This window comes from Apostichopus japonicus, chromosome 20 (assembly GCF_037975245.1).
Source record: "Apostichopus japonicus isolate 1M-3 chromosome 20, ASM3797524v1, whole genome shotgun sequence".
Taxonomy (NCBI): domain Eukaryota; kingdom Metazoa; phylum Echinodermata; class Holothuroidea; order Aspidochirotida; family Stichopodidae; genus Apostichopus; species Apostichopus japonicus.
In genome coordinates this window covers 887,830-903,966 of record NC_092580.1, presented here as the reverse complement: position 1 = coordinate 903,966, position 16,137 = coordinate 887,830, and the positions used below count along the sequence as shown (strand labels likewise).

The following is a 16,137-nucleotide window of genomic DNA, read 5'->3' as shown; positions in this document are numbered from 1 at the left end:
TATTTAGGCCTAGGCCTATCGCTGTGGGATAAAATTTATTTTCTTCCAAGTTTCAGTCTAATGTTAATAAAGTTCAGTCGGGCTGCAAGGACTGGAATAAATTTAGTCCGACTCAAAAACTGAAACATTTATTTCTGCGAACTCAAATTCAATCTGCTAATAAAAGTTGAATAAAATTCAAGAGGAATAAATATCTGTTCAAAAGGGAGTATTAAGCACAGAATACTAAAACAGTAAGTCTATGAATATGATCGATGAGATTTTGGAAAGGCTTCAGTTTTCAATCCTCCGCGGTATATTCAAATACTGCCGTGCCTGTGCACTTCACCTTGGCCAGAAAGCGTATTATAAATACTAATGTGATGACACTAACATCATGAAAGGAAAGCTGGGATGCTCCTGAGGGTCTTTGTAAGTTTGATGAGCTCAGCTTGTGCCCGCAGGCATCCACAGGATTCTGTATCAAATCGTTTGGAGAAGAGGCTTATAAACACAAACATTCGTTTTCCTGATAGTGTTACAATGCTTCTATTGTACCTCATACATATTGTACATAATGCTTTTGCCTGTTTGCTATCAAGGTGCTTTGCAGAATCCAGGCATTGGTTATATCCACCATAGAGAAGTTGACATCTTTTTGTTCATTAAAGAGCAAATAATCAAATAGCCAAGTTTGGTCCAGTTTTGTTGACAGACAAAAAAATTTTGTTGGATAGGAACAAATGAAGTATTATTGCCCAGACAGACAGTTGGCTCAAATATTTGCCTGTTGAAGGAGAAGTGCATTTCTCTGCTTGTTCTGTAATGGCAGTATTTAGCTCTTTTGTCCCTTGACAGAGAGATGGAAGACAAAATGCTTCAATTGAGAAGGATTCAAAGGTTTCATCAAAAGGACGAAATTTCAAACCAGATTTAAGCTAAAAACGACTCTTTAGTGGGTCTTGTATTTTTGAAGCATAAATGCCAAACGGATGGTTTCTTCGGCAAATCATGTACGATTTTGTCGTCCTCTTATATGAAATTGTTGAGTTTCATTCTTCGGATGGCATATACAAGATGACAAATATAAGAATCTCCTTAGTAGTGTTAGGACCAGCAGAGCAAAGTCGGCAATGAGAAACGACAAAGGAGGAATAAGAGAGATTAGAAGAGTCGCTCGTAAGACTTGTGTTCGATAATGTAGCAACAAACTGCATTCAAACGCTTTACCGTATGCTAATTATTCGTGACAGATACATGCTGTAGGCCTGGATAATGTCATCCACCTACCGGATGAAGTCAGAGACAAGGTCGGCGAAGCGACTGCCAAGGACGCAGGTGGGGTCAGTGAGACAGGACACAAACTGAAGGTCGGTAAACTGGAGTTTGAAGCCATGATGAGACATTTGGACAATATGGTAAGATTTCAAAATGCAAAAATTCCAACTCACTTGGCCTGCAACGTCTGTGCAGCAGACCAACTAGCCTTATTTGCATTTAAAGATCTGGGCAAACATAGCTAGCATTTACTATGCTAATTGCCAACCGATGGCGTCGCTAGTTAACGTATGAGGTTTTTGATCATATGTGTACCAAGCTAATACGCTTTATTAAGTGAGATAATTCAGTGAGAAGTGAGTTGTAGGAAGTCAGTGTGGATAAGCAGGTAGCTTCGTTCAGTCAAAGTAAACAGCTGTGACGTATCAGGATGGTTGGATACACCATTCGATTTGATTTGTGTCTTACTTGAAACTAATTGTTACAGCTTGATACTCTCTTAGATTCACTATATATATATATATATATATATATATATATATATATATATAGTATTGGCAAGCTCTTGACTTAATAATCAGAATGGTTTCATACGCTATTGAACATAATCGATACTTTATCGGTTTGGGGAACTTCATGAAGCTCCCCCATGTGATCTGTTGCACACCCCACCCATTTTGAAAATATTTTCAAGATCACCTGCATCCAAAATTGTGCAATATTTCATGGAAATGGCATAGAAACAGAATGTTCCAATTAGTTTGTCCTGAATGCACCAAAGACAGCGAATATGTGAGATTTTCAAAGAGATACTTGTGGAAGACTTGATATGTAATCATTTCATAAGTAAAACAGCAAAGATGGAGGAATGTTGTGCTGCTGATGTTAGATGTAAGAGTGACTTAGATCTGCAACCAGCACAAAAATTTGATCACAGGAACTTTTTAATTTGTTACAGGGTTACATAACAGGCAACGTGTACGGCCAGCCGTTTGTGAGACACGAACTGAAGCCCAAGAGCGACGTCGCCTACCCAGCCGCCTCCACCAACTTCATCTACATCTACGACAACGAATTTGAGAAGAGCAGATACGAGTCACCGATCAAGATGTTGAACAGGAGGCAGGCAGAGGAGAAGACGAAATGGCTGAACACGCCAAACACATACTCCAAGGTGAAGGTAGCCCAAGAGTACGCCAACTGGGGAGAGGAAGGGGAAGACGAGGGCTACAAGACAAAGATACACCTGAGTAGTAGTGACATGTAATTGGTGGTAGGCACATCATCTGTTTGACAGAATCACCCGACACAATCCTTAATTTTGGGCAATTTGGGGACTTTGACAATTCAAGACATCAAAGAGGCACTTGCCAAGGTGATGAAAATGTTTTGATTTTAGCACTTTCCAGAAACAAAAAAATATAAATCTAAAATGTCCTACAGATGGAATTATCAGAAGTTAGTCATCCTTTGTTTGTTTGCTATTTATTTAGCAAATGTTTGATCTTTTCAGAGGGAGAACAAGGATAGAAGGGTTGTTGGGGGGAGGGGGAAGCGGGATTGTCACCATTCTGGACAATGTGATCCGGGGCGGTGATTTGTTTCAAATATTGATGGGGTACATTTGCTTGGGTGCAGGTGCGTAGCAACTTTCATCCCCCAAATTGTTCTCGCGCTTTGTGATATTTTGTATATTACTAACTAAGCGGAGCGCCACCATCGGTTGGCAAGCAGCGTACAAGAAAATTTCTGGTTTTGATAGCCCCCAGATCACCGAAAATGGCACTTCTCAGGCTTGAAAATGACCAACCAGATGTACACTTTTGCCTGAGAACCAAGTTTTTTCCAAATAGTTTTTTTTTCCATCCATTACCTATTTTAAGATTGACACCAGTCACACATCATGTTGGACCTCATTGCATCTCCTGTGGATCATTGCTTTTGTAGGTAATACTACGTAACGGCCCAAAATACCCGTCAGCCCCACTTTTCAAGGTTTTAAAGCCCATTATTTGTTCAGAATCTGAATAAAAAATTCACTTCAAACATGCCCATAATGTTGCACAAAATATCATCTATGGACAACCAATATATAGAAAAAAAACCTTCAACCCCTAACAGACCTGTCAAAATTGCACGAGTAGAGGGAAGTATGATGAAGAATGTTGGTCAGGGAAGTTTCGAAAATTCAGACACAGTTAATGATATTAAAACCTCTTATAACAGCTACTATAAAACTTCCATATCATAAAAAAAAAAATACAAAAAAAAAATTGAGGGGGGGGAGCGGTCTCCCCCTTCGCCCCCTGGCTACGCTCCTGCGGTTAGAAATCTTGTAGGAAACAGGCCAAATGGAAACCCAGTAACTCTTCTCTCTGGTTACATTTTTCACAGTGGGTAGGTGACAAGGACCCCAAGAGTGGTGATGCAGTCGCTATCACCGATCTACAACAGTTTGCAAGACAGGGACAAGGTCATAAGGAGTACAAGAAGAAGGTTAAACTGTACGTTGATGACGTTATACACTGTTATTTCTAATTGATTGTTTTATTTTTGTTATTTGTCACCACTTTCTCCTTCCTCTCACTTCTTTCCCATTTTTTCGCCTTTCCCCTAATTCGGTCTTCCGAGGAGTGAATGATGTATCTGGTATGTTATAGAAAAAGTGGTAAAAAAAAAAGATAATGTAAAAGTGTATCAGTGGGTGTTGCCCTGGATTCGTTGAAGCGGACTCCGCACGTAGGTAGGGTTCTCCCCTTGGAGGGAGCGGACTCCCCATTTAGGGAGCCATTTCCACATGTAGGGAGGGTTCACCCAAGAAAGTTTTTTAAGATGTGGTATTTACTACTTTTGTATTTTTATGGTAGGTTGAAGCGGGTGGGTGTATATTTCCTCACGCCCCCGACCCCCTTCCCACCCAGGATCATTTTACACACAGCAGACCCTTAGCCAGCCTCAAAAATTTGCTGTGAGAACTTTAAACATTCTTAAATCACTCCTCCTTAGTATCACTATTCAATGTCCTCTTAGTGTTATGTTATGTGTCTTCTTAGTGCTATGTTATGTGTTGTGTCATTCTGACATCTTTGATAGATGTCCCAAAGAGTGTCTGCCGGTGAAGTTTCCGTAACCATATTACCCAGAAATGAAAATTTGATGAGGTCACACCTGCATCCAACAGAACGAGGCATTTAGCACTCATGCCACATGCTCCTTGCAGCTGGTGCCAGGACCGCGGTGGCAAAAGGCATGAATTTTTAATGCCTCATCCTTAATGGCAGAGAGACTATGAATAGAAGTGTTATAATGTTACCAACGAGGATGTTGTCTACTCTTTGAATTTCAGATTAGGCAAGAGCGTTTTGGGGATAAGACACACCCTGGACCCATCTCTGAAGTTCTGGCAGGTATAACTTATGGAGATGCTTGGAGAACACAGGTGCGTTGGAATTTTCCTTGTCTCTGGCCCCCCTACCTTCCATTCTTCTCCCCACCCCCCACCCCCTCTGCATTTATCTATTAAGTCCACATTCTTAAAGGATATCTCTTGTTTTAGATTATGAAGAGCAGAGCCACCCACCTATTTCTGTTTATAGATTGTTTATGATTTGCATACTAGTATAAAGTATACCGACTAAGTTCAGTAGTATGTCAGCTGATAAGGCTTTTTGTTTCATGGACAAGACCGTAATAAGTTGGTGTAGGGGTACATAGCAGTTGTACGGGTATGCTACTGTAGACAAGGACAGAATAAAGCGCCCTCGCTACCTGTTGTGTTCTAACGCGTCTCATACCAGCACAACAGTGTCCTGTTTCATTGAAGCTTTTACACTGGTTCGAGAGTAAACCACTTGTATCAGCCCGATGACCCTCTAATAATATTGTAAACATTGATCAAGATCTAATAATATGGTAAAGTTTGATCAAGGTACCAGTTTACTTAAGAATAGAAAGTCTTTTTTTTTTCTGTCTGTAGTTAGGTAATAGCTTGGCTGGCCTATCCCCCAATCCCAACACTTATTTTTATGTTATTTGATTAAGCATTATCTTGACCGCACCTACCAATGGGCTGCCAAAGACTTAAGTATCCTTGCTTAGAAAAATTGGAAAAATCTTCATCATTAATCCAAAACAAGCACTAAGTAATAGAAAGAGAGAAAATAAAAGGAAGGGGGGGGGGGGCAATTTTGTTTTATCAATGTGCCTGGTGTGACAGTCGTTAGGATACGATTCATGTGTACTTAATAAAGTGTGGTGAAAATGACGGATGGTCTCCACATTCCTGCCGTTAGGTTCTATGTAAGTAATATCAGTGAATGTACCACAAGAAAGTACATGAGCTACAGGGAAAAGTTGAGATATTAGCCCTCCTCCCACCACCCCTGCACTCCACCCAGTAAAATGTGTGGGTAAATTGACACTGAAGCTAGTAATTGGATATGCCACTGGAGTTGCACTTCATGTTAAAATCAATAGGTTGAACAAACTTCCATTGATAAGATCGAATTAATTGATCAATCTCAACTTACTGAAGCCAGCTTACTCGGAAACAAATATCTTTCAGTTATGGCTTGTTTTGATATTCTTCATTAATGATTACACAAAGTGATTGGTTTTAAGTGTAGAAATCATGTCACCTTTAATGTGAGTCATAAATCAATGCTTTGCTTTACTTTTGTTGGTGAACTCGGTTTGATCAGTGCTGTTCTACCCAACCTCTACCCCCACCTATCCCCACCCCCCAAATTGCAGTTGTTTTCGGATCGGTTTGACTAGACTCACATGTTTGAAAGACTTGCCTGCAGCTTTTGTTTACTTTTCAATTGAGTGTTTTGTTTTGAATTTATTTTTGAAGTGATATTGTTTTCGTAAGCTTCACTTTCACCCTTTTTTGCATGAAAAAATGTTTTTATGGTAATGTGTGTATCTTTGCTGAACATCAGAAAGAAAAAAATACAAGAAGATAATTTCATAATGAAACTATAGTTTAGAGAATTAATACCCAAGAGATTCTCAAAGAATATTATTTTAGATTTGCCAGATTTTCTGAAAACATCGGTTCTGATCCTGCCAGACTCTATGTTTATTGTTCAGTTAAAGTAGCATTCAGCTTGAAAAATCTCAATAAAACACCAAACCATGTATTCCATATCAAATACGAACATAATCGATGTGCAAATGATAGAAATTACACAAAGAGGAAGTTTTAACCTCCGACTATGTCCATATTAGCTGTTAGCGTTAGTCTTTACCATGTTTTTACTGTTTCTAGTTTTAGTGTTTGACTAACAAACAGTTTGAAACAAAAAAATGGGGAAAAAAGTGCTCCTTTAATCTAAATTGCCTGCATGGAATATAGCTCCACTTTTAGTCAAATTACAGTAGTGCATGTCACCTTTAAACCCTGTCATTCTTCAATCTCCTTAAACTAGATCCCCCAAAATTGCTTGACTTTCTCTCCAAACTACGATGTTGCCTCGACCAAAAAGAGGGGAGAAAGGAGAAACTGTTTTCTTTCTTAATTCAGCCATCTTTTTGGGCATTTGCTACAATGATGTGATTTTGCTGTGACGTTGTCACAACTTGTCACAACGTGTCACAAGTCTGTATTTACTCTGTCGTTGTCGTTGATGTTGTTGCAAGTTTTGGTTTCCTTCCCCACTCGGTCGACCAGGATGCGCCACTGTCGGATTCTCGTGACGGTATGTAACCAGGCCAACAGGAATAGGAAATAAATTTAATAACAAAACAAGGACAATAGCGCATCTTGGGAATAAAAGCAACCGAAATATCATCATTTTGTCACGGTGGATTTATATTGCAGACTTGAGGTTTCTGTATTATCTATGAGGACATTATTAGAACAAACATCAGTAGCAACTGAAGTTCTCTCTCACCCTGTTTACTTCATCCATTTTCATTTTTCTTGGTGGTGAAGGGTGATGGGTGTGGGGAAGTGGGGGGTTAAATGCCACCCTGAATATTTAAAATATGCAAAATTCTTAAAACCACAGAAAGATCAAATGTAAGAGAGGATCAAGATGTCTTACTTGACTTTTCATATAGCAGAAGGGACAGAGGTGATCAGGCTAATTAGCCATGTGAAGTTGCACCTCTTTGGGCGTGGGTCGGAGGGGGAGAAATACACCAAGGGTTTCGTACAGAAATATTGCATAATATTGCCTTCACCTGGTGGTAATTAGAATTGAATGAAAAGTGTAGTACGTTAAATGCTACTTCACAAAATTGATTGATCTTTTAGCTTTCAATGCAGTCTTCGTCTCTGAAATGCTCTCTCAACCGATTCTCCATTCAGTGATAAAAGGACATCTGGATTCAACTTTAAGTCTCTGCTTGTTTGTTTGTTTCTGTCCTCTCTAAATATGAAAGTCTCAATATCTGTCCCATCCATGTTTTGCCATGCCAAGCATCATATATTTACAGACTAATTGCACCCATTTCGACAGTGCTGAAGTAAAACTCTTTAAAGTGTTTTTAGGGAACTATCTAGTAGCTACTTGACCCGACTGTCAACTTATTTTCTATGGTATCAATTTTTCTTTAAATCCATTCGGATATGGGTATTTTGAGTTTTTCATACGACGTAAACACAAACAAAAATGTTGGTCATGAATAGCACACAGCTCCTCTGTTTTTACTTACATTTCAAAACTGAGTAAATTGGTTGGTTTTATAACTTGCCTCGTAGTTGTGTTCTGATGAATATCCTTCATTGTTTGTACTTACTTTCATGTGATATTTAGGTATAAAGCCCCATTATGCCTTCCGTTATAAACACGAACAAACTGTTCCCTAACCCTAGTTTGGTACCATTGTGTAGTTAATAAGCAGACAATCTTGTAGGTGCATTGTTTGCCAAATATTTTGGCTGAATCTCAGAGAACGAGCGAGAATAGAAACCTCCAAACCATTATTATTCAGACCGTCCAGATGGAATGCATAGTGAGACTTTAACATCAAAGGACAAGATGTACAGTGACCTTTGAGTTAATGTTATATATTCTTTGATGGTATGATATTCCTTTTATTACCCTTATATTTCTTACATCATGGTGAAGCGTGTAAAACCTACCTTTATAATCCCCACCGGTTTCATACACAGTGTATCAAAGACTGGAACAGTATGAACTATCTTTTTAACTGTTTCCATTCATTTAGAAGATAGTGTGCTTAACAGGTCCCATTGGCCCCAGTAAGCTTTTGCCGCCCTATCTAACCCACTAATCTGCTCCCAGGGAGGACGAGAACCACTCTCCTTCCAATTCAACACTGGCCCAATATTACTATCCTTTAGTTGGTACCCCCTGAGCTGCTCCTTGGTACAGCTCTCAACCTAATTAGAGTCCGCCGTAACTATGTTACATAACCCTGGGGTCTCTTTCGGAGGGTTGGCAGGCAATGCTCCGGAATGCACCATGGGGGGATCACTTCTCGACAAAGCGTCTGCATTGGCATGCACTCTGCCAGGCCTAGTTTCTATCTGAAAATCATATGTGCCCAGCACTTCCAGCCACCTAGCTACCTGACCCTCGGGGGATTTAAAGTTATATAACCAACGGAGGGAGCCATGATCCGTGCGTAACAAAAATTTCCTGCCATAAAGGTAGTGGCGGAAATTCTTAATAAAAGTTACAACAGCAAGAAGCTCTCTACGTGTTATGGAATACTTCTTTTCACTACTGCTTAGCGTAAGACTGGCATAGGCCGCAGGATGTTCTTCACCCCGAATGGTCTGAGACAACACAGCCCCTATTGCTGTATTGCTAGCATCAGTATCAAGGATAAACATCTGACTAAAATTTGGGTAGGCTAATGCAGGAGCTGTCATCAGTTTAGATTTCAGAGTCTGAAATCGTTCTTCACACTCCTCAGACCACAGAAACCTTTGGCCTTTCTTTGTTAGTGCATGTAGGGGACTGGCAATTTCTGAAAAGTTCCTAATAAATTTCCTGCAATAGGAACACAGTCCCAGAAATCCCCTTAGTTGCTTCAGTACGTGTTGTGGGAGCTTCGATCTTACTGGGATCGGTACCCACCCCGTGATCAGAGACAATGTGACCTAAATACTTGACTTCCTTTTTGAGCAAGTCACACTTGGAAGGCTTAAGTCTCAACCCTGCCCCCTTAATCGGTCGAAAACTTCTCCTAGGCGTACTAAATGCTCCTCTATCGTGGTGGCATATATTATATCATCGATATATATAAGACATATTTGCCAATGTAACTCACGAAGTACCTGCTCCATTAATCTCTGAAAAGTGGCAGGGGCGTTGCACAATCCAAAAGGTAACACATTAAACTCATAAAGACCACTACCCATTGAGAAGGCTGTCTTCTCCCTGTCTCTACGGTCCATTTCGACTTGCCAGTACCCACTTTTTAGATCAAGGGTAGAAAACCACTTAGCCCCTGACAATGCATCTAAGCTATCATCTATCCTAGGCAATGGAAAGGCGTCTTTATTAGTAACATCATTTTACCTACGATAGTCTATACAAAACCACAAAGAGCCATCTTTCTTTTTCACTAGTACCACTGGGGAGGACCACGCACTCTTAGAAGGAGAAATGACGCCTTGCGTCAACATCTCATTCACTTCGGCCTGTGCTTCTACCTGTTTATGAAAGGGGAGTCTCCTAGAGAGCTGTCGGATTGGGGTTGCATCACCCGTATCAATGCAATGCTTAACCAACCCAATCCTTCCTAAGGGGTCACCTTCGCAAGAGAACACACTACGGTCATCCTGCAAAAACTGCCTCAAACGAATACGCTCACAATCGGGTACACCCTCCCCACTTCGATGGAGCAAATCTTCCATCTCGGCCGGTAACCCACTGGTATAATTGTTCTCTACCTCATCTACCTCCACAATGTTGGCAATGGGGGAAACTATGCCTACATGGGTACCTTTGTACAATGTTACAGGATTTGAAGTACCATTTAATAGTCTAATAGGGACAGTCCTTCTAGAAGTATCAACTAAAGCAAGTCCAACCATAACATGGCGGCTTTCAGGCACTCCAGGTTTAGTTTCCAGTAGGCCTGGCCCATTCAGCTTCCCCGGGGGCACTCCATACATCAATTCTAACACCCCTGACACCATAATCTCGCTCTCTGCAGGGATAAAGACTGTCTCAACCAGTGCTACCCTAACTGGCTGATCCAGCGGAGTCTCACAAAGAGGAACAGCTAAGCGGGTCCTACCAACAAACAATAGGGGTTCACCTCCCAATTGTATCAAACATTCATGTTCTCAAAAGTCAATTCCAAGTAAACCAGGGGCAGTGATACCGCCAACTAGGACTTGCACTGGAATCTGAAATTTGAAGGTTAAGTTACATTTACCTTTTACTTGGAGTGGCCTACCATCAACATCGGCAAAACTGGCTCCCGTCTCAGTAAGTGGAGCCAAATTACCTGCAGAGCATAAATGCTCCCATGTCTGAACACTAATGATGGTAGTACCAGCGCCAGTATCTACTAAAAAAGCAATCTCGGTATTAGAGATACATATATTTGCACACAAAGCTCCCCCTGACTTGACCTTCTCCCCATTTCCAAAACGTTGCAGGGCTTCAATTTGCTCAGTCGAGGGGCACCCCTCATCCCCGACTGACTCTAGTTTCCCGATCCCTGTCTACTTGGCTTAGAGGGACAGTACCGGCTAATGTGACCTAACTGCCCACACCTCCAACACTGCATGGGACCAGGCCCAGACCCAGTCAAAGGGGGTGGCGCTGGCGGACCTTGCTGAACAAATTGACTTAACCTAGCATTGTCCTCCAAACCTTTTCCCAATTGTACTTCCAGCCTATCCAATCTTTCAGTAATTCCGCCAACCGTATCCGACGATGCCGAAACAGTATAGACAGAACGCCGGGGTTTCATCACTCCCTCTGCCTGGTCAATAGCCTCCACCTCAAGGGCAAGATGCAGAGTATTTTCTATTGTCTTGGGTCTACCCCTTCGAACAACAATCCTAGCCAAGGGTGTAGGAACCGGGGGGGGGGGGGGGGGCTGGGGGGTACCAGCCCCCCCAGTGAAAAATGTGGAGGGGCGGAAGTATCATTCCGCCCCCCCTCCCCCACTTTGCAAGTCAGAAAACCCCTTTTCATTTCCAAATGAGAAAAAAATCTCATTTGGAGCATCAAATTGCATCTAAGGCCAGGTGAAAATACAAAATTAAGTTTACAAAACGGAGTGGGTGTTGAAGTGTGCTATATTGCACCAAATTGCATCTGAGACCACCTGGAAATGCAAAAAATTCCAAAGGGGAGGGGGTGTCCCCCTCCCCTTAGACCCCTCCCCCAGGCCGGCCATCGATCTTCAGCCCCCCCACTCAAAAGTACCTTCCTACGCCACTGATCCTAGCATCCCTGTCACGTAAAGCACCCAAAAAAGACTCTAGAGCTAACTCGTCATGTGCTCGCATATCAAGGCCGGGATAAGCCTCTATCACTTCCCGACGGATTGAAGAGCACAGCCCAGGTAAGGTCTCACCCTCTGCCCGTACTCTAGATCTTAATTTTGCCCTTCTAGCGCTAGTCAGGGCTGCTGGAGCAAAAAATCTAGAAAGTGCGTTTACAGTGGTCTCATAACTACCACGGTCTGTAGATGATAGTCCCATATATACCTCCTGGGCGTGCCCAGTTAACTTAGCTACCAGGATTTTTGATTTTTCTAATTCCGTCCACCCATTAATCTCCGCACAGACTGTAAAATGAGTCAGCTAATGATCCCACTTTCTTCTCCCATCATAACTATCTGGCATAATAATAGGTTTACGGAACGAGTCACCTAAGGCATTTGAATTACGAACCCCTCTGCCTGGCGAAGTACCCCTATTATATAACCAATCCCTATCCCTGGTAAGATTAAATTGACAAACTTCAGCTTATCTCTCCAGTGCCTCTATCTCGGCAATAAGCCTCTCCACTGAGTCCCCCTCACTCTCTCGTCGTGCAGCCATCTCGCCTCCTTCCAGAAACCAGGCTTACTTAAAGGTAAAGAAACTTGGTATGATATTAAATTGTCAAAATAAAAATAACTCGCAAATACCATGGGGCTCCAAAGCCCTGCCAGCAAACTTGAAATAGGGAGGTGGGGTGACAAAAATAATCCCACTTCTGACACCAATTTCTGTAACGCCCTTGTACCCCGGCCGAGCGGTAGCGTGGGAAATCAGGCAGCTGGAGGCCACCTGATGTCAGGGCAGGGGAAGGGGGGAGGCTAAGACTTATGCTAGCAGGGCTTGAACCAATACACAAAAAAGAGAGAAGAATATAGTAAAAGAGAACTGGGTCTCAAATCAACAATTTAATAGCTTAATTAACTTTAAACATACACTTAACAAAAATAAGGCAGTGACTTTCTGCCGTACACAAATATAAAAGCAAACAACGTTCCGGGCAGAGATTCAGTTTAAATAAATAACAAATACACTACATACCAGGGCGTGGGCAGCACGGCTCTTAAGAATCACGAGAGTGAATACCTGACACGTGGCGCCAACGGCAGACTAAACAAATACTGCCTAATGTGGTCCCGCCCCGATTAACTTCTGCAATACCTCCGGGGAGAGCCCTAATTTGACCCTACCTCCGGAGTCTATAACATGCAAAGAAGCCAACCAGGACGGGAAATTATTAGTTGTACAATACAAAAGGAATCGCGCCCGGTAGTCAGCCCTCACTCCCGGACCCGCTCTCTAAAATAAATGAACCTTGACTTTAAAATAATACTATACTCTAATTGCCATGCTGCTCACCGCTGGTCTCCAGTTCTCTGCCCGAACTTCAACGAAATAAATTAAGTGTCCACAAAACAAAATACATAAGAAAAACAACGTCTTAATTAAACAAGGTAAAGAGAGCAAGTGAAAGTACAATAGATAAACGGTAAACAGAACAACTCGCGTAATAAAAGAGCGAATGCCTGGAATGCTGGTGATGGCAGACGACGGGGAGAGCGAAAGAGACCTGCATAATAAAACAAAAGTAAATGGAATGGTGAATGAATGGACAACAAATCGCAGGGTAAATTATTCAAACAAAACGGGAAAACATATTCTTAGTAGCCCTGGGCGCATTCTAAATACGGGGTACACGCATCCCGAACAACCCAGGGCGTAACAATAGTACAGTATTCAAATGGTAGCCTTTACTGTAGAGTTGTTAACTCTATTGTTCACCCTGATAGTTGAGTATAATTAAGTTACATAATATATGCTGCAATAATATATGATCTAACTGTTAACAATGAATTATTTGACAACCTGTAGGCTTTATTTTCACACTCAAATGAGTACTTATTAATGATTACCCACATTTTTGATTATTATAGATGTGATTGAACACACAATATCACAACCTAATTAAAAGGCTTGTATTAGTATACATCTCTCTCCAGAGGCTCCAGTTCACTGTACTTTGATCAAGGGATGTCATTTTCTTATCATGTTTTCAGTTTTAGTACTTTTATCTTTTATGTTACTGTTTAATTATCATTCAATTATGGTGTGTATGTATGCTGTTGATAAATAAAAAGGATTCCAGCTTCCACGGAGTGGTAAAATAAATGGCTGTCCTTTGAGTTTCTTATAAAGCAAAGATTCATATCAGAGCTGTAACATTATGTAAATGTGGTTTTCTGTTTCTTAATCGATCTTGGTGTCCAATTGCACTACACATCCAACAAATGCAGATACCCCCTCCAACCATACCAAAGATAAGAATGGGGTTACACGGCCCTTGTAATAAATAGATAATGAGCAGTTATTTTTACAAAGCTTAACCAAACACAAATGTGGGAGAAGCCCGCGCACAGGCGTATGGATCACAACTTACACTACGGGTGGCTTCCAATTCAACATTTTATATAAAATTTAGAAACTCATTTCAGATGGGAAAACTGTAGACTGCTCTTGGATGATAAACCCACCATACATAGAACCTCCTGATTGCCAAACCTCATTGCTTCAAATGCCATTGCCTTTATCCACTCGATCACAGAACCAGTGGTTCATCCTAGATGAAACCTAGCTGGCAGAGGGAGGGGGGGGGGCACCTAAGATACAGTTACAGCAACTGAAGTAGATATAACTTTTGATTATATTAAAATTTAGCAAACCTCTCCTTTACCCAACCTCTACTTCAAGACATGCGAGGAACAGATGCTCTAGAACTCTGCACAAAAAGGTAAGACTGTACTTTAAGAACAAAACCTCTACATGGATCAGAGAAACAGTGAATTTCATTTAATACCTTCATTTATATTGGGGAATGGGTTAAAAATTCAGACAGTTTATCTAAAAAATCTCAAATGTGACATTTTATCACAAAATTCAAGCAGTTTTTGCCAAAATTTGTTGTATCTGAGAATGTTCATGCAGCTAGCTAAACAATTTTAGGTTGACATTTTTATGTCAAGATTCGCCCCAAGAGTCCGGCCCCCTCAAAAAGTGTAAATTATTATCTTTAGAATGTCTGTCCCATGGATACGCCAGACCTACACCCTCGCCCCCCCCCCCGGGCTGATCATGACAGTACGCCTACTGTCCCGCCTAGGCCTAATGCCAGACCAACCCATTCGAGTAATGATATATTGGTCATTAAAACAACTTTTGTGACGAGATTCGCAGCGAACTCAATAAATTATCTTGACCATGCAACATGTTTAATGACCTTAGGCCTATGTTATGAGAACATTTGAATTGTTTCGTTGTAAATGTAATGATTTCAAATGGATATGCATCTAGCATGTCATTGCTAGTTTATTTTTTTGCAATTAATACGTTGATATATTATGCGGTGTTTGTCCCACATGGCTTGCCATAGACGCACACGGTCGTGGTCAAAGGTTAAGCAACGGAGCGCGAATTATGATCTTTATATAAAGCTCACGAAAGGTTACACGAGCAGTACGTGCAGTTCGCTTCCTGGCAGCCGTTGGCTAACAATTCATACGTAATTGTAATTTGTAGCCTATTCTGTATGGGGGGGTAACTGCCAAAGAATGTGAATGGCAGATATATTCGCCAGCTCGAAGGTTGTGTATTAGTTTTATGGAGCAAGTTAGTACTTCACATTGTTTGAGTCAGCGAGCGTGAGAAATTACGCTAGCCTATCATATAATAGTATAGCTTAGGCCTAACGATAGGCTAGCTCACGTAGGCACTGGCGTCTATACTAGTTGGAATGCTAATCTAGGCCTAATATGATTATTCACTAGACAATTAACGTGAGTAAAGTAGGTCACTTTATATCTTCCGACAAAATACTAGACCTAGCTGGTTGGGCCTAATTACTTTCTGGTTAAGGCTAGTACAGTTAGGCTAGGCCTAACTTAATTAGCCTAGGCCTAAATGTCTTTAAATTCCTACCAGAGTAGCCTACCATAGCCTAGGCTATGCCATCTAGCACTTAACAATAACAGTAACACATCCACAAGAAACTAACTCGCAGCCGGACAAATTAGCTTAGGATGAAAGCTCTCTTTCCTTTTTTTTTTCCATCATGACAGGCAAGTCCGTTGGTTTCTTCTCCAACTTCCAAGAATAAAAACAATAGTTTCCTCCCTGAAATTATTTTTAGGGGTTGAAACCAATGTTTTTCAGGGGAGGAAAGAAAGACGGCTTGGCTGTGGAAAGAATTAATTTAGGTAGTGAAGCAACTGCATGTAGTAAATGTGTCTTGTGATTTAGGAGAGTTTGGTGAAAGAAAGGAACATATTTCAAGAGACACTTGTACCTGTAGTAATTGAAGAAACTGGTAAATAGGAAAACAAGGAGAGGAACCAAGGAGGGCATACCTATAGGCTAAATTTTCTATGTTATTTCATTCCCACAATGAATGCCATTAC

The 16,137-nt window shown here is 41.2% G+C and overlaps 1 protein-coding gene across 1 annotated transcript in view; it reads left to right on the top strand.

Annotated features, from left to right (window-relative positions):
* The window catches only part of LOC139961009 (gamma-adducin-like), a 42,595-nt gene that overhangs the window by 14,177 nt on the left and 12,281 nt on the right, over positions 1 to 16,137 (top strand). The window contains exons 9-13 of the mRNA XM_071959795.1: positions 1,233 to 1,397; positions 2,216 to 2,632; positions 3,652 to 3,761; positions 4,604 to 4,696; positions 14,402 to 14,474. Coding sequence (XP_071815896.1) covers positions 1,374 to 1,397; positions 2,216 to 2,524 — 333 coding nt within the window. The 5' untranslated portion in view covers positions 1,233 to 1,373 and the 3' untranslated portion in view covers positions 2,525 to 2,632; positions 3,652 to 3,761; positions 4,604 to 4,696; positions 14,402 to 14,474. The remainder of the gene's footprint in view (positions 1 to 1,232; positions 1,398 to 2,215; positions 2,633 to 3,651; positions 3,762 to 4,603; positions 4,697 to 14,401; positions 14,475 to 16,137) is intronic.